This window comes from Podarcis pityusensis, assembly GCF_964106645.2.
Source record: "Podarcis pityusensis genome assembly, chromosome: 18".
NCBI classification, from domain to species: Eukaryota; Metazoa; Chordata; class Lepidosauria; order Squamata; family Lacertidae; genus Podarcis; species Podarcis pityusensis.
This window is the reverse complement of record NC_138043.1, coordinates 7,848,070-7,867,159: the sequence shown is the minus strand read 5'-3', so window position 1 is coordinate 7,867,159 and position 19,090 is coordinate 7,848,070. Positions and strand designations below refer to the sequence as shown.

The 19,090-nt window shown below is 45.1% G+C and overlaps 1 protein-coding gene across 1 annotated transcript in view; it reads left to right on the top strand.

Moving 5' to 3' along the window:
- LOC308467272 (scaffold attachment factor B1-like) overlaps positions 1-19,090 on the top strand; it is a 38,214-nt gene that overhangs the window by 15,372 nt on the left and 3,752 nt on the right. Inside the window, exons 9-19 of the mRNA XM_080988815.1 lie at positions 485-585; positions 1,833-1,982; positions 2,087-2,166; positions 3,495-3,625; positions 3,753-3,844; positions 6,410-6,513; positions 12,801-13,088; positions 14,522-14,659; positions 15,753-15,795; positions 15,900-16,012; positions 18,464-18,564. Of these exons, the coding sequence (XP_080844941.1) occupies positions 485-585; positions 1,833-1,982; positions 2,087-2,166; positions 3,495-3,625; positions 3,753-3,844; positions 6,410-6,513; positions 12,801-13,088; positions 14,522-14,659; positions 15,753-15,795; positions 15,900-16,012; positions 18,464-18,564 (1,341 nt within the window). The remainder of the gene's footprint in view (positions 1-484; positions 586-1,832; positions 1,983-2,086; positions 2,167-3,494; positions 3,626-3,752; positions 3,845-6,409; positions 6,514-12,800; positions 13,089-14,521; positions 14,660-15,752; positions 15,796-15,899; positions 16,013-18,463; positions 18,565-19,090) is intronic.

Below are 19,090 nucleotides of genomic sequence, written 5' to 3'. Positions count from 1 at the left end.
AGCAGCTCTACTCCCCCACCAGCAATTCCCCCCCCCCCCCCGCTATAGCCATCGAAAAAGTGGCTTGGAATCCTGCAAAAACAGTGAACCCCAGCAATAACAAAGTGAGAAACTGGACCCGTGGAATTGGCCTAGTGGTACTTCCCACCAAACAGTTTGCACGTTGCTGCGAATGAATGTTGACATACACAGCTTGAGTGTCGGCAATCTCAGGCACATTTTGTAAATGTCCAGAAACCATGGTCAGTCCCCACTAGCGTGTATAAACGAGACTGTCAAGTGTTTGCAGTGAGTATCTGACAAGCAGGGATGTACACTGGTGAAGGCGGTTCTTCTGGGATTACTATCAAATTTTTGGATGTTGGGGTCTTAATGTGCATTTTCTCCAGGTTAGATTTCCTAGGGCTGCATTTCCCCTTCCAGAGGTGGGGTGGGCTGCCTTGTCGCGCTAAATATGCCATAAACACTTCCTGTTTCCACATAGGCCGCAGTGCTACCACAACTGGTCGGAACTTCTGGGTGAGCGGCCTTGCTTCCACCACCCGAGCAACAGACTTGAAGAACCTCTTTAGCAAATATGGGAAAGTAAGGCTGCATTGATTATTGTTGAAGCCTTGTGATGGAGAGACAAGTTGAGGGCCTGTAATAAAATGGTGCAGTGTATCATTAACCCTTAACGAGAGTGACCTTGTTCAGGGTTCCTGCCAGCCATGTCCTTTCCCCAGGATAAGTTACAGGGAACGAGGCAGAGGGCCTTCTCGGTAGTGGCGCCCACCCTGTGGAACGCCCTCCCACCAGATGTCAAAGAGAACAACACCTACCAGACTTTTAGAAGACATCTGAAGGCAGCCCTGTTTAGGGAAGCTTTTAATGTTTGATGTATTACAGTATTTTAATTTTTTTTTTGGAAGCTGCCCAGAGTGGCTGGGGAAGCCCAGCCAGATCGGCGGGGTATAAATAATAAATTATTATTATTATTATTATTATTATTATTATTATTATTATTATTAATTTGTCTTCCATTTTCCTGTTTTTGTTTTCTTACATTTGGAGTTTCTGGCTACTTTTAAAAGATGTTTTTTAAAAAATTGAATTTGTTATAAAAATGTAAAGGAAACGGCAGTAATATAGAGGACATTTCATGAAGCATAGCAATATCAACAGGCCCAGCAATGAATATAAATTTTATTAGATGATTCCGAAAGTACAGTTTTTGTCCCAAAGTGGTTAGCCAGGTGGCCAGCCTGTGACCTGTAATTGTTTTCTTCATCAGAAGAAAACTTAACAAAGGTGTACCATGTGTCCCAAAATTCGTCTAGCCCAGATCCCTTTCCCAGAGGTTTTAGGTTTTTTGTGCTAGCTCTTCGTTCAGCACTATAGGGGATTCTGGCTACTTGGCACGAAGTCCTCATTGGGTTGGTTTTTGTGGGGGGGGGGGTTGTCCCTCTTTGACTTTTCTTTTCAAAATATGTGTTTGCTTCGGCCAACTCCAGATCGTGCAGATATCTCTGTTTCTCCAAGCCGCACTGAGCTCCATTCTGTTCAGCACTCCCCACTTTCATTTATTATTACAATGAAGGCTGTAGAAAATTGCTACTTGCAAGTGAATACAGTTAGGCCTGTGAGGTATGCTACTGCACATGACATAACGGAATAAGTCACACTGTCCTATTACAGGCCGCTTGCTGTTGAGTCTTTGGCAACCCCCCACTTTTCCCTCTGTGTATGTACCAAGTAACCCAACTGGCTTTTCTTTCTCCAAAGCGAACTGGTCACTTGACACCAAGCTGTGGCTAAGTCAGTTTTAAATATATGTCCTTCCTTTCTTCAAGGTGGTTGGAGCAAAAGTGGTGACTAACGCTCGGAGTCCTGGAGCGCGGTGTTACGGCTTTGTGACAATGTCCACAGCTGAAGAAGTGACAAAATGCATTGCCAGTTGCCACAAAACAGAATTACATGGGAAAATAATATCTGTTGAAAGAGTAAGTGCTGGTTCTCTCTCTCCCTTCACGCTTAAAACAAAAATAACCTAAGGGATGTTTTCCAAAATGTTACTTCTTTTTCTAACAAATAAACGTAATTTCAGGCAAAAAATGAACCTGCTACAAAGAAGCTATTGGAGAAAAAGGATAGTGAGGTGAAGAATGAAGCTTCAGCCAGTGATAGGTAATATGCTTTAGACTTGTTTTTCTTTCATTTTAAAAACATGTTTTCAGTTATTTTTTTAACAGTGTGAACTGTTTTCCCCCTATGTACTTTTTCTGTTTGAAGGAATAGTTGCATTCTTAACTTAGAAACACACACAACTTCCTGAGTGAGGATGCAGTACTGGAAAACCTGCCTGAAAGTGCAGGTGCTGTAGCTACATACCTGGTGTGAAAGGACTGCATTTACAGTCCTCCCAAGACGTGTGCCATTCGGAATGCACATCAGACTGCTTTCCTCCAAAAATCTACCGCGTTGGGAAGAAGAGAGACAGCTTGGCACTCTCTCTGTCCATCAAGAGAGACCATTCATACATAAAATATTTCTTCCTATATTCTGAATTTTTGCCTTTCCAGAAGAAAATTAATACATGGGTGTATTTTATTGATGTAATATATATTGCCATTTCAAGGATCTATAGACTTAGCCTGAGGTTTCTTTGGGAAACTCTGGATAAGATAGGAGTGCGGCCTCTATGTATATATTTCTCTCTCTCTCTCTCTCTCTCTCTCACACACACACACACACACACACACACTCTCTCTCTCTCTCTCTCTCTCTCTCTCTCTCTCTCTCTCACACACACACACACACACACACACACCCCCATGGCCCAAGTGTAGCAGGCAGGCAAGACTAGCTGCTTGTCAATCAACTGATTCAAGAGACCCATTTTCACTCCCTGTATTGCATGGCATTTCAAAGCCCCAACAATCAGTCAAGGCTTCAAAGCACAGTTTACAGCTCTGTGCAGGCTCTGGTGAAAAGCTGATAGTTCGGGTTTGCTGGAGAAATGGGACTTCAAAGTGCCATACATGTGCACACACCCCTTTTTGGCCCAGCTCTGTCTTTGCTTATTGCACACCTGACAGCATATGAGACAGCAGGTGGGCATGGCTTGGCCAAATGGGGAGCATAATTGGGCCCACAGGCCAGAGACCTGTGGCCAGAGATTAGTCTGACTCAGACCCGTGTCAAATTGAGCCTCATTGCCCTGTTGGGTTTCCTTCCCTCTTAGTCTTCTTTCTTGCAAATCTCCCTTTATCATTGTCCCCTACTGCCCCTACCCCCCAAACAGCAGGCACTCCAGGGATTTGGTGTGGTTTTTCTGTCTTCAAAATTGACCGTGGAAATTGTCTTGTTTGTGGATTTTTTTATTGTTTATACAGTCACCCTAGGTTATTTAAAAGGTGTTCACAGGTATGCCATAGACATTGCCACAACCAGGAGAGGGATTGCATTGCTGCCCTGCTTTTCCTTCCTGCGTTTTGAACTCACTGGTTTTGCAGGTCTGCCAGTGTGAAGAAGAGCGAGAAGGCTGACCCGAAAGAAGATGCTACAAAAGCAGAAGAAAAAGATGAGAAGGGGAAAGAGGAGTCAAGAGCTGGATCGGTGGATCAGTCCAAGACACCAAAATCAGGTAAATCTACTAGGCTGCCACATTGGGGGAGGGGAAAGAGTGTAAATGGCTGGTCACTGTCAGGTTTAGAACATCAAAACCAGATTTCGTGTTGAGTATCTTAATTCCCACCCCTGTTTTTATGTAGGAAGCAAGGGTACAGAAAGGACTGTGATAATGGATAAATCCAAAGGCGAACCAGTTATCAGTGTGAAGACAACAACTAGGTCAAAAGAGAGGGTAAGTGGAACCAGAGCATTTCCCTTGATATGTGTAACTATATAAAGGTTTAATGAAACATTCAACTTGGCTCAAAAAGTTTTAAGCTTCAGCTGATTAGAAGTACGTAGATCCTAGTAAGTCTTAGACAATAGAAAGGGCAGAAGTTTAGATTGGGTTTTCTCTTTCCTTTATTAAAAAGCCACCCAAATCTTGTCAGAAATTACCTTCATTTATGACTCCCTTGCTTCAGTTCTTTAAATTTTTTGTCCAGCGGGAGAAAGAGGCATCCAGTTATCAGTTGCCTCCTGCAACTACCTTGCAGAAACTTGCGACACAGGTCCAAAGAATTACGATAGTATCTTAAGTTCTACTCAGAATAGACTCATTGGATTAATGCACTTAAGCCAGTTTTGTCTGTTAATTTATGCTCTATGATTTACACGTATATCATTATTATTTATTAAATTTGTATGCCGCCCTATACCCATAGATCTCAGGGTGGTTCGCAACGTAAAATTACAATATAAAAAACAAGCTATCGTTAGCTTACCAGCGCTGCCTAAAATTCCAGCATGTTCTACCAGGGTTGCCTCTACCTCTGCGGCCTTTTCTACTAATGCTCCCTTAGCTGAGCTTGCAGGGCTGCAGTGCGATCTTCACCAGACATCGTTTCCGGGTACTATAAAGATGGAGGTGGCTCTTCGCAGGAGAGTGCTGTCCCTCCCATTGGATAGAGAATAGAATGGGATTCATCTAACCCAACCTAGGGCTGGGCAATATCTGCTTTTTAACAACATGATACATTAGCAGCTAAATATTGTGATACAGTGGTGCCTCGCAAGACGAAATTAATTCGTTCCGCGAGTTTTGTCGTCTTGCGAAGCACGGTGTCGGGAAAGTTTTGGAAAAGCTTCAAAAATCACCAAAGTCTTCAAAAACCTCAAAAAAGGCTACCACACCGCGTGCTATGAGTTGCTCCTCAAAGTCAAGTCGCAACTGTATTAACGGTGTTAAGAAAAAGGAAACAAACTTGCAAGACGTTTCCGTCTTGCGAAGCAAGCCCATAGGGGAAATCGTCTTGCGAAGCAGCTCAAAAAAACAAAAAACCCTTTCGTCTAGCGAGTTTTTTGTCTTGCGAGGCATTCGTCTTGCGAGGTACCACTGTATGTTGATATATCACAATGTCTGCAACAGATGTCAGTTGCTTCTTCCTCAACACCTTAGCCAGAAGGTTTGAGGACTTCCTTAAACTGCTCAGCTGCAGGACAGGAAGCTGTGTTATTGTGTTTTAATGGAATTTTTTAATTGTTTAGTTACGTTACAGATATTTTGTTTATAGTTGAAGAGATAGCAAGTCATATTTGGCCAGGATTTTGGAAATGTGATCTGTATAGAAACGTGAGATAATCATTTATTTTTAAAATTAAGTCCCTTTAAGTAAACTGGAACCAGATTTGGTCAATTTGAGTTGCCTTTTGCTCCAAGATCCCTTCTTGGAAGCCGATTCAGACTGTTAAGAGTACATCATTTTCTCATAGCAAATGGGCCCGCATTCATTAAGCCCACAAACAGCGCAGGACACATTTGTGAAGGTTGTGCAGTAATTCTAAAATTTTGGTGTACTGCTCAATACCCACTACCTCACATTGAAGATTACTTTGGTGCTTATAATGCTGGGAAATGTTTCCGTAAATTAGACATTTAAGAAATTGATTATCTCACTGGCATTCTGAAATTCAGCAAGAACAAATTTGGGCCACAGCTGGTCTTCTCAAAAATGGATATCAGGAATTCAGATCGGGGAAGAGCATCTCTTTCATCTGTAAAAGCATCAAATGGCTGATTCGGTTGGGCAGTTTGCAAATTGAAGGAACATACTGGGGTTGCTGAAGTCTAGTCTTTGTCAGTTGTCTTCCGAAGAACTTTTGGAGTTTGCCATTTTTTGTGGCAACTGGATGTCATTTATTCTGGTGGTATCCTTACACGGGGAGCTCCCCAGGCCTTCAATGATTTTGGACGGTGGATGTAAGATGCTCACATTAGTAGTCATAGGACCTTTGTTTTGCGAGGATGTTCTGTCTGGTTTAAACCTAGTTCCTCCTCATCTAGATATCTCATTTTAGTCCAAAAGCCCGGAGAGATCTCCCTGGGGGTGGTTTTCCTTTTAGGGGGCAATATACTGCCCTCCCTTATGTGTTGTGCTTTCATTATTAAAGGCGAGTTTATCTCTGCCTTTACCTGGAGGTTATGTGGACACCAATCTGCTGAGTTATATTCCTGTGTAGGAATCGTTTTAGAGGAAATCTGGCCCTTTTTTTAGATCACCCCCCTTGGTATCATTATATGCGTCTTTCCCAGCCAGTCTGTTTCTTAATGTTTCTGGTCTTTATAGAATTTCGGCTTGTATTGAGGACGGGAATGACCAGAATTGACTTACTAGAGTGTTTTCTTCTGTAGAGAAATTGTCCTTTCACTCGCTCACAGGGCATTCATATTGGGGTTGGGTTTTTCCCCCCAGAGTGAAATTGCCCTAAAACCATACTTTTCTGTTAACTTTTTGCAATTCTGGGTGTTTTCATGTAGAGTGTCAAGAGCCAGGATCGCAAGTCGGAGAGTAGAGAAAAAAGCAGAGAGCGGCCCTTCAGCAAAGGCAGAGATCAGAAACGGCTGAGCGAAGAGCCACACCGGTAAGATCCTGTTTTGGCAAAACAAAATTTGCTTCTCAAACAAATTTTCTCCACCACCACCGCCCTTCCCCTTCATCCTTCCCTTTTCCCTAAATGGTAAGCATGTGATATATATTTCTTTACTTGGGTCAGCACCTCACAGGCTAACAGTGAACAAATAGGGCGTGCGCACACCCCAGTTCAGCAGCTAGTTTTGCTGGTGATCTACTATGGATGGACCTAGGGGTCAAGACCCCAAAATACCCTGCCTGCAGAACCACCCAGCCACAATCCATCGCTTTCTTTAGCCTTCTGGATTGGCAGTTGGGGCAGGCAGGCAAGCAGTGCTACTCGTGGAGACAGATTTGTTCCTAGAGGTTCCTGTGCTTGCTTGAGCCTCACCCTAATGGCTCATCTGTTAACACCACCTAACTCCTCCTACTCCAGGTCTGAAGTAGCCTGCATCTTATTTTTAAACCTTGGCTCTGGTGGCTCTCTGTGGCAGGAGCCTAGAGAGCCAGAGGCAGCATCCGTAGCAGTAGATGTTTCCTCCCTACCTTCAGAGTGAGGAATAAAAGGGTTAACTTCACATACTTGATGTCGTGTCCACTCTGCCTTCAAATGTAGAACAAGGAGGTTCTGCCCTTGAGCTCTAGCCTGGACCACAACCTGTGCGAGTGTTTCCTATCTCACTCCGGCATAGGTAAAGGAAGACTTCTCTTGATTCTGGCAGAGCCTCTTGGTTGGCACTGACAACAGAGCCATTCCTACCTAGTAACAGCCTGATGATCTTCTGTTCTGCTCACGATCATCTAGCTCTGGAGAGGAAAGGAATAAGCCTTGGGAATTCTGACACTTTTCTGCCAAATCTGGGTCCTTTTTGGCCACAGGCCTGGAGAAAGGACAGCAGTGCGTCACATGGCAGCCCTGTGACAGATTGCTCAGGGAGAGAGTTTTCTGGAACTAAGAACCAGGAACAACCAGCATCTTACATGCAGGCTCCACTTCTCCTCAAGATGCCTGAAACCCTCCTGATTCTTGGGACATTAAGCTGGTCATCCAGTCCTAGAGATTCCCTCAGAGTATTTCCCAGAAGATAACCAGATGCCTTGATTCTGTAAAATATCGCTCAAGAATCCAGGGAAAGGGAATTGATCCATGTTGGCTTGGGGAAGCTGGAATTCCAAATGTTCAGTTCCAGCACCATTCCCTCCAGTTGTAATGTGCAAATGACTCCAGAATTCAGCAGTGACAAGGACACGGAGTCGGAAACTACAGTACTGCAGATTACCTTCCTGCGTGCCGCGTGTATACTTGAAATCTCGTGTAATGGAGAACACTGTCTGAAAATCCTGTAAGCGCCCTATAAACCTCTGGAAATCCAAAAACAAAAAACACCAAACCACCACAATTGCTCCTTCCAAACCTCCTTTCTCAAACTCCCAGGTCTCAAAGGTCAGCGTAAAAGCTCATGGGAATGGTAGCCGTTGCTCACTCTTTTCGGTCCCTTTTTGCACCTTTTTGCAATGTATTTAATTATTTTCCAGTTCTGCATGTGCATGCAGTTGGACGCAAGTCGAACACATGTAACTGGAGAGACACAAGTACTAGCAAAAGAGCCAGACCAGGTTTCTGGCTCATAGCCTGGGCATTACTAAACCTGAAGCTGCCAGGCCCTCTGATGGAGCAAGACCTGAAGAAGCAGAGCCAAGATCCCTCACCAGGAGCCTTCCCTGGGCTGGAGAAGCAGTGCCTCCCTTGGTAACATTGCAGGTCTGGTAGGAGAGGGAGCAATGGAATGCAGGAGAAGTGCCCATCTTTCAGGCCAAATAATTGGCCGTTTTGAGTACTCCGAAAGGGAGTGGACTGGAGGCAGAGTCCAAAAGGGCTCAGCTCAGAGCAAGATGCTCCCTTGGAGGCATCTTAGGTGCTGCAACAACAGACCTGCCTTGGCCGTTTGCTCCTCCACAAAGTCAAGGTATGTCCTCTTTGCTAATGCTCCAGCAGCTGCATGTTAATCTCTGGATCCTGGGGATAAGAAGAATGAACAGTGCAGAACTACTGTCAGATAATGGACCAGATGGGCAAATAGACTGGCCTGGTATAAATCAGCTTCCGGGTTCTCATCACCACCAGGGTTATACTCCCATGTCTACAGCGTCTCAGGTTCATGGTTTTCAACAGCTCTTTTCCATCTACAGACCCCAATGTCTAGAACTGCGTCAAAAGGGCTCTTTCTGTCTCCAAATCCCCCTCAGCCGTGTCCAAAATCTGCGAACCTCATGCAACAGGATCATGATTCAGTTCGATTCCAGAGCGCCCTGAGGAAGCAAGGAGGACTTCCACGCACGTAATAAATCATTTCTTGGGATAGGGGGTCTCCTTTATTTATGTTTCTGCTGCCCACATATTCCCCAGCTGAAACTCAATTGTAGTTTAAAGATTTCCCCCAGCCCAGCCCGAAAACCCTTGGAACGCAACCCCTGACCTGTTACAGCGCAATTCTAATCATGTCTACTCAAAAATACTGTTGAAATCAATCCCAGGTAAGTGAGGCTAGGATTGCAGCCTTTGAGAACTTACCCAGCAAGTGGTGGTTTTGGTGCACCTCATGCGCAAGGATGTGGGGAAAGCATCTCACATCAGCCAAGCAAGAAGAAAGAAGAGGCAACTCGGCCGCTCACTGGCACAAACAATCTTTCATGCAGTTTGACATGAAGACAAAGACTTCCTTCTGGTGCCTGAAAAACCTGGTGGTTCTTCAGATTCTTATCTACATTAGTAACTTTGTATCAATGTGACATTTTTATATGTAATTGTATTTTTGTAATACAGTGGTATCTCAGGCTAAGTGCTTAATTCGTTCCGGAGGTCCATACTTAACCTGAAACTGTTCTTAACCTGAAGCACCACTTTAGCTAATGGGGCTTCCTGCTGCCAGAGCACGATTTCTGTTCTCATCCTGAAGCAAAGTTCTTAACCTGAAGCACTATTTCTGGGTTAGTGGAGTCTGTAACCTGAAGTGTACGTAACCTGAGGTACCACTGTACTTTTAAGAGGTCTGTTCTTGCTTCAGTTCTTTGTACGCCACAATTTAAATATCTCAAGCGGCATAGAAATGAAATAATAAACGATGCTGCGAAGAAGCGGCTTGAAACGTTATTTTCTCTTTCCGCCCCCTGCCAGGTGCCAACTTGAATAAAATGGGGGGGGGGGTTAATCCCCACCCTGCATAATTGATCACAAGACGCAGTGCACACCCACCCACCATTGAATGGCAATGTCCATGAATTTTGGCCTCAAATATTTTATTGAGGGGCTTGAGGGACCTCGGCCCCTAGGAGTTGGCTCCTATGCCCCCTGTCCATCTTTAGTTTGTCAAGGGTTTGTGCTGATTTCATGATGACACTTCCGTTCGCAGACCCATCATTTTGCCCCCATGGTGATCAGTTCTCCCCTTGCCTAAGGGTTTTCCCAGTCCTTCCTTTCTTAAAGAGTAATCTTCATTTATCATGTATTTGCTTATATTTATATCTTGCCTTTTCTCCGAGGAGCTCATGGCAGCAACATCCTCTGCTCCTTTTTATCCTCTGTGAGTACCATGCTGGCAAAACCTAGGCATTGAACGTGTCTCCAGGACATATATGTTGAAGACATTAAGGCATTCTGACAGTCTGTATCCTATTGTTCTTTAGTCGCTGTGTTTGTGAAGGCTGTAGAAGGATTTTGTTGAGTACTTGGTTTAAATTGTGTAAATTTTAGGTTGTGTTTTCAGCGTCTCTGTATGCTGCTTGAAAAAACTTAGTCGCATGCACCATATCCAAATGTGGTAAATAAAATTTTTAAATACAAGCCTATCCCTCAGGAGTCGAGGCCCCTTAGGTCCACCCTCAGCAGGCAGATTGGTTTAGCGTAAGAAGTCAGTAGGGGGAAACGGCACCAACAGGATTGCTGCCCACCCAGTGCGCCTCACAACCACTTTGACCATGGGTAGGTAAACTAAGGAGCCAGCCCAATTGCCTTCTAAATCCGGCCCGCGGACGGTCCAGGAATCAGCATGTTTTTACCTGAGTAGAATGTGTCCTTTTATTTAAAATGCATCTCTGGATTATTTGTGGGGCCTGCCTGGTGTTTTTACACAAGTAAAATGTGTGCTTTTATTTAAAATGTGTCTCTGGGTTATTTGTGGGGCATAGGAATTTGTTCATTTATTTTTTTAAAAAAATACAGTCCGGCCCCCCACGAGGTCTGAGGGACAGTGGACCAGCCCCCTGCTGAAAAAGTTTGCTGACCCCCTGACTTTGACCATTTGGGTGTGCTGCTGGAAGGACTCTCCATAAGACTGCTGCCTTGGCCGCACCCCTCCTTGTTTCAGGCATCACATTATCTCCCTCATGCCCCTTCAGATCCCTTCTTCAGCAGGAAGGGTCCTCCTAACAGGCTCTCTTTAATTCCACCCTGTGATGTAGATGCTTTTCTTGTACATCCCTTTTCTGCCTCTTCTGCTGAGCGAATGTGAATGGAGGTATATGGCATGAGGTTCTCTTCTGAACAAACAGGAGAGCAAGCAGACCTACAACTACCATCACTGCCAGCCATCATAGATGTGAGGCTTATGTTAGGCGTTCATGTGAGTGTGGAGAGGTTTTGTTATGTTTTTGCCACATACAACACCTTTTTTAAGGGTCACCTGGGAGTCCTTTAATTGTTAATGGTTTTGTGAGGACTTTTGTAAAGTCCTGCACCTCCTCCACATCCTGAAACAGAAGTTTCACTCCTGGTTTGGGATGTCAAAGTTTGCTGGCTCTGCTTTTTGATGGAAGCAGAGTTTAATCTTTTTACTACCTGCACTCCCACATGCTGGAAAGAAGGAAACAGAATGGTAAGTCTCTTTACCTTTACAGATTTAGGCAGCTACTGAAGACACGCCTCTTCTCCTTGGACTCTCAACGATTAGGCTCGTATTATAGTCAAAGCCTCTCATTTTCTGAAACTTGGGAAGCCACAATCCCATCAAGTTTGAAAATAGATCCTTTATGTGCTCTGCCTATTTAATTACATAATCTGTGCATCAAGAAATAAGTAAATCATGTGGTCTGATGTTAAGAACTTTGTACAAGCTTGGTTTGTGCAAATATTTTGTTGCTGCTTCTGCCTGAAAATGGAAGGTGGCTCAAATTACTTCTGCTGTTTGTACAATTCCTCTTGTTTGGAGGGGGGTGGCTTGTACAGTTAAGCTCTGGCTTAAGAAAATAGGCCTTCCTCGGACCATAAAGACTCAAACTCATGTGAGTTCTATCTCGTGTGAATTGAACATAGTAGGAAATCATCTTCAGTGAGGGCTAGAGAGAATGAAAGATGTTTGGTTAGAACAGTTTGTTACAAGACACATAGCCCCCCCCCCCCATATGTATGTGGTTAAAAATAAATCGAAGTGGGTTGTTCTTCCATCAAAATAATGTAGCTGTTCAGCTGAAACCACAGTACAAAACAAACAAACAGAGCAGTTGAATAAGCATCCATTTAAAGGTACAGCTGTTTTGTTCCCAAAGCAGCTAACCGCAGAAAGAAAGCAGCTCAATCAATAAAAAATAGCAGAATACTTCAATCAAAATATCAGAATAATGCTTTGTTAACCAAACTTAACCAATATTCAGATGTAAAACAAATCAAAGCCACCTTTTTGTCAAGCGCAGTAATACAATAAATAACGACAACAGCCTTCCCTTCTGGCCTTGATGTCCCCAATGTTACCTTCGTTCCCATGATGTTGGGAGCTTGTGTTCCACAGAGGTGATCCCATGCTACCTGTGGGCTGAATATCTTTTCAAGCCTGTGCTTTCTGCCCCCTCCCCATGGGTGTTGTGTAAGGCAGGTGAAGCAACGATTGGACCTGTTAGAGGGACGCTCTAGACGCTGCTCTAGATAGTCCCAGTCAGCTGGCTGCTCAGTGCCAACAGGAGCGAGAGGAGCACTGGGAGTGATGCAAAATAAGTAGCAGCCTTAGGCCCCTGGGTTTCCAGCTCCTCACCCTGCCAATGTCAGCATTCCACTGCTTCCACCATTGCTAGAACCCCCTCTGCAGACTGATGGTCTCTGCTTAAAGGCTGCAAACCACAGGGTAAGAGCCAAAGGGCTGGTGAGGCAAGGGCTTTTTACCTGTAGAGAGGAAACAAGACACACCCTCGGAAGCTGCCCCACTTCCGACAGACTTTCCCTCTCAGCCTTAAACCTTTACATGGGCGCTAAGGCTTCCATCTGTGGGGGGTGGGCCTTCATAAAATTTCACCCGCCTCCTTTTAAACCAGGAACCGAGATCGGCAGAAGCAGCGCTTGCACTCCATCTGGGAGCAAGAGGAGCGCGAGAGGCTGGAGATCACCCGGGAGAAGCTGGAGTTTGAGCGGTCGCGCCTGGAGAGAGAGCGGATGGAGAGGGAGCGCCTGGAAAGAGAGCGCATGCACATCGAGCGCGAGAGGAGGCGGGAGCAGGAGCGCATCCAGCGCGAGAGGGAGGAGCTGCGCCGGCAGCATGAGCAGCTGCGCTACGAGCAGGAGAGGCGGGTGGCCCTGAGGAGGCCATATGACATAGACGGGAGGTAAAGCTCGTCTCTCCCCGTGAGCAGACTTCAGGAAATCCCTCTGGTTGTAGAGGGAGGCGTGGGGAACTTGTCATAGTCCCAACAACATCTAGAGTTGGATTCAGTGTGGTGCCTTTAGCTAGGCAAGCACCGCCTTCCTACCAGCCTGCAAACTGCATATATGTGCTTTTGGAAGCCGGAAGGAGCAGGGAAAATGGGGGGAGAGGGGTATGTGGATTTCTTCGGTGACCACACCACTGTGATGTTTGTGACAGATTTACCCAACGATTTACTAACGATTTTAACTGTTTACAATGGTTTTTAAGATAAATTATAAGTTTCCCCCATTCCTTATTAAACATTTGGGTCTTCCTGATTTCCGATTCTTCCGGTCATTTTAGCCATTTCAGCACAACCCATCAATTTAGTAGGATTGGTAGTTTAATGGTGAATTTTGGACACAGTGGAGAGGTTAAAAGATTCGGATTATCATAAAAGGTGCAGGAGGAAATGATTAACAATAGGACCCGCAAAAAGGAGGAGGGAAGTCCAGGAGATTCTTTAGAATCTTGTTGTATAACTTTACACATGCGTAGAAATTGAGTCCCATTCTTAGAGGGAAAGCATACCTGCGAGAAGGAACAGGATGCTTCCTGTCTATCAGACTAGCTCCAGGACATGTTTTTCCTGTCTGAACATTTTTGGCACGTTACTAATACAGTCTTGAGTCAGCAGATTTCCTTAACAATATCCTTTCATGCTCTTTTTAGGCTTTCTTATCAAAGCATATACTAGAGGTCTGCAGGCATTTGAAGAGCTGTATCTATCCTAGCAAGTCAGGACATTCCACGCAGTTTGCACTGCTCCAGTGGGAAACCTAGAAAACGGTCTTATAACTGATCAGGCTATTCGTTCAGTTTTGCTATCTCATGCCAACAAAGGTCTGATGTTGAGGGAAACAGCCCTTTTTTTCCTTTGCCACAGCAGGGGCTTTTATCATCAAATTGTAACAACCGTTGCATAGCCTGATTAAATAAATAACAAAGGATTGGGAGGAGGCGAATACTTGGGGGCTTAATTTAGATTAAAGCAGGGAGTGGCCACTGCAGTGCCCTCCAGGTTCTGTTGAACTACATCTTGCATCATCCCTGCCTGTCAGCCATTCTGGCTGGGGTTGATGGAAGTTGAGACAACATCTTAAGGTGGCCACATTAGTTGCCCCTGAGTTAAAGCATTCAGTTAAGTAAATTAAGCTGTTTGAGTGATATTATATGTACTTTAGCGATTGAGGGGCAGAGTATGGTAATCTCTTCTTTATCAAAGCCATTTTATTGTCCATGGGATGTCTTTATTTCCTTTGATCTTGTTTTGTCGTGTTGATATATCAAGAACACAGAGTGGCCAGAAATCTCCTGTCTTGACCTCTTCCTCTACCTCCTTCCCCCCTGCAGGAGAGACGAACCATATTGGCCAGAGGCAAAGCGGATGGCGTTGGATGACCGCCATCGCTCGGATTTCAGTCGCCAGGACCGGTTCCATGACTTTGATCACAGGGATCGTGGGCGGTACCAAGACCATTCCCTGGACAGGTGAGCCAGCAGAGTGAGGTCCAGCACCGAGGGCCTTCTGGCGGTTCCCTCACTGCGAGAAGCCAAGTTACAGGGAACCAGGCAGAGGGGCTTCTCGGTAGTGGCGCCCTCCCTGTGGAACGCCCTCCCACCAGATGTCAAAGAGAACAACAACTACCAGACTTTTAGAAGACATCTGAAGGCAGCCCTGTTTAGGGAAGCTTTTAATGTTTGATGTATCACAGTATTTTAATATTCTTTTGGAAGCCGCCCAGAGTGGCTGGGGAAGCCCAGCCAGATGGGCGGGGTATAAATAATAAATTATTATTATTATTATTATTATTATTATTATTATGATAAGCTTTGCCTCCTGCTGGAGGAGATGCTTATCTATAATAATTTATATGCCTTCAACAACAAAAATTCCCTAAGCTGGTTACACAGCTCAATTTCTGAATTGTGTTTTACCCAGGCAGAAATTTCTGAGAAGGATTGTCTGGGGTGGGGGAGATGTGAAGAGTACAGTGTCATTCCTACCTAGGGCATCCTAGTTAAAAGGTGTGGTATTTATTTGGGCACCTGCAAAATGAGCCAGTGTTCACTAGCAAAATGCCTTCTGTGGAGAAGGGAGACGGGGACCTGTTACTTTGCAGACTGGGTGGTTCTAACAAGCCTACACTGAGATGCCGTATCAGTCAGCCCTCGAGTCTACCTGTAACTCCTCTGGAAGGGAGAGCCTTCTCACCACCTGCTGGAGAATCCACACACCTCCTTGCAGCTTTCTGTGTATTGTAACAGTAAGCTGCTTTGGGAATCAGCCTTGGATTTAAAAAGCAAGATATAAATCTGGGAAGAGGACTCTTCAGGTGTTGCTAGGCTACAATTCTTATAATCCCTGACCTTGTCTTTTGGGGCTGAAAGGAGTTCAAGTCAGTTTGGGGGGGTACAGTTTCTGCACCCTAGGATAAATATGGATTCTATCCTTAAGCAAATGTTGCAGTTGAGTGAGCGTAGCACGGATTTCTTCCTCTATCCAGGTGCTCCTTTAACCTTTGTGCATAGCAGGTAACAGTTTAGCGCAAGAGCCTGATGTCGATTATATTGTTCTTTCCAGGAGAGAAGGGTCACGAGGAATAATGGGAGAGCGAGACGGACAGGTGAGCTGCATTGGTTGTGAGCCTGGTAGTGCAAAACCACTTAAGACTAAACGGTGCTTCCTTTTTCGAGTGCATGACACCATTTCCTGTCTCTGCTCCTGCAGCATCACACAGACGACCACCATGGGGGACCAGAACGCCACTCCCGGGATGGCTGGAGCAGCTATGGGTCTGACAGGCGCTTGAGCGAGGGAAGGGGAATAACCCCACATTCCCGGTGAGTGTACTCAGGTGGTGGTGGAGCAGCGCTTAAGTCTTAGTGTCCTTGCATATATAGAGCAGCTTAGCTGTTGAATACAGTGGTGCCTCGCAAGACGAAATTAATCCGTTCCACGAGTGTCTTCGTCTAGCGGTTTTTTCGTCTTGCGAAGCAACCCTATTAGCGGCTTAACGGATTAGCGCTATTAGCGGTTTAGCGGCTATTAAAGGCTTATCGGCTTAGCGGATTAGCTGCTAAAAGGCTATTAAAGGCTTAGCGGCTTAGATAAAGGGGGGGGGAGCGAAAAAAAAATCTCAAGACTCGCAAGACATTTTCGTCTTGCGAAGCAAGCCCATAGGGAAATTCATCCTGCGAAGCAACTCAAAAACGGAAAACCCTTTCGTCTAGCGGGTTTTCCGTCTTGCGAGGCATTCGTCTTGCGGGGCACCATTGTAGTTCTGTTGCCCAAGAGGCTCACAGTTGAAAAAAGGAGTGTGTTTTCAGCGGGGCAGAACAATCAATCATAATCATAGAATTGCATATGAATAAATAATACAAATAATCATAGAATTGCAGAGTTGGAAGGGTGTAGACCCGTAGTTCCCACAGGGGGGCAATTTTGATTTTTAAGGGGGGCAGTTTGAGAATGAGTTATTAACAGTTAATGGCCTTTTAGGCTCCCTCCATATGAATAGTTCACTTTTTGAATAATAAGAATTATATGTCACGGGGGGTGGGGGTGCGGTGCATCAGGATTTTAGAGGTGCTTAGGTGAGGCATGGCCAAAGGAAGGTTGGGAACCACTGGTCTAGACCCAGGGGTCATCTAGTGCAACCCTTTGCAATGCAGGAATAAGAGGTTGGGTAAACAATGTTGCTGAAAATACAATCAGCTTTAAAAGAAAAAGAAATATTGGATCTTCATTACCAATCTGCATTTGAAACAAAAAGCAGTCTTGTTTTTTAGATTACTCCTGCTGACATAAAGGCAATCTTAGATGGTCCGATTCTAAAGGGAGGGTGTTTTTCAAGATAGTGCTTGCCATCTACATTTTTCTTGTACTTGTATCTGTTATTAAAAAAAAAGGCTGCTGCAGCGTAAGGTGTTTGTTTTTCTTTTTTTAAAAAAAGTTGATTAACTAATTAAAAGCCCTGCTGTTATTCAGCCTTGAGAAGACACTCAAGACTTGCTCTTTGGCGAGTTGCTGAAGAAAGTGTATTCTGCAACTGAGGGGTTCAGGCACTTGGAATGTCACTCTGTGGGTGCTTGGCAGTCCTGACTCAGCCTAAGTTGGAACTTAGGTTGAGCCTTCGTTGTGGCAGAACATGAAGGCTTTGGGGCTGCTTTAAAGCTTTTTTGGTCATCAGCACACTGAAGTGAGCCCAGAAGGAAACGGGGAGACCATTTTGGAGCTCTGATACATTCTGCCCAAGCACCTTCTGAACGAAGAGGTTCACGATCCTGCAGCAACTGGAGATTCTGAGCCATCATAATAGAATTTGATTTTCATGATCTTACCTAAGGACATTAAAAACTGCCTTACAGCAGCAGGGTTTGCCAAGCTTTTTGGGCCAGGAGGCACATTTGGAATTTTGAGAGGGTGCTATGGGTGCCAGTCACAAAATGGCTAGAGTGGGGGCGTGGGGGCTGCCACATCTAAAAGAGCAGCAAAGTGAACTGAACCATGAAATGGTGTTGGCATGCCTTTACCTGGTGCAGTTTTTCTAGAAAAAGAGGTGCCAGAACTCTGGACGCCTTCCTTGTTATCTTGCAACGGCAATGGCGCCTACCTGACAGGTGGGGGGAAATAAGTGCTGCCCTTGCCCCATTAAATGGGGGAAGGGAGGCCCCTGCATCAGCCACTAGCTCACTCACATAGAGAAGCTGTTTTCTTCTCTCTACTGTTCGGAACAGATGGGAAAGGGGGCATCCAGTCCTGGCATGCAGTGAAATGTGGGCTTGTTTCAAGGTGTGTGTTTTGTATAGGAGAGGCCGAGCCAGTGCAAACAGGAACTGAGCAGGAATTGCAAAAGGGCCTCTCATTTTGGATGGGATACCCAGAGAAACCTTTTGTGGGCAGCCTAGGAGGCAGCAGCAGACCCACAGACACCACTCCAGTCACCTCTGTCTTGATGGAGTGAGGCCTAGTCCCTGCATCCCGTTTCCAACCTCTGGCAGCTATGGTACTCCCAAAAAGTATCCCAAGCATAGCATGACAGCAATGCTGTCCTCCACTGCCTGTCCCCAAAATCTGGTATTCAGTGGTGGAACACAGAGGCTCCATTTTTCTATCATGGTCCAGAGAGAGAGAAAGAAAGAAACTTTCAGGAAAGACAGCTATCAAAGTTGAGAATTCAGAATATTTGTCTATATGTGTTTTGAAGGGATTTAAGCGTTTTCTTCTGCAGGTAGATAAAAAAAACCGGTGTCTTTAAAATAAAATAAACCTCGCACTTCTTTTTTTTCCAGAGATGGGCGTGACTGGGGGGATCATGGTAGAAAATTCGAAGATCGCTCCTGGCAGAGCAACAATGGGGGTGCGATGGGGCGAGATCATGACCGGTGGCGAGGTAACTGTCTCCCTGTTCAGCTACTGGGTTCTATCTCTCTCTCTCCCCCTGCCCCCAGGGATGCTGATGCTAAGCTCTACTCAAAAGTAGCCGCATAGAAATCAGTGGACCCAAGGCCCAGTGGTGGGTACTTGTCCGAAGAGCCTGTTAGATAGACAAGGGAAGGGTGGAAGAGAGAAATCCATTGGAGCAGTGTTTCTTCACTAGGGACGATATCTGAAGGTTGGGGAGAGTGTTTCCAAAAACATGTACTGCAGAAGTAATAAAAATTAAAAGTCGCAAAATTTCAATCCATTCGAAAACTGAAATAAAATACTTAAGAGGAGCTAAGTTTTAAGGGGGATGTGGGATTTTTATGTTGGCTAAAGGGGCAGATGGGCTTCAAAAGGTTGGGAGACACTGAGCAGCAGGGCACGTTTGTTGTTATGTAGAATCCTGTGAAATTTGCCAAGCTGCTGTCTCTGCCTCAGTTCCTGCTCTGTAAAATCGAAGCATTTATTGCCCTACTCGATAAGGGGTACCACCA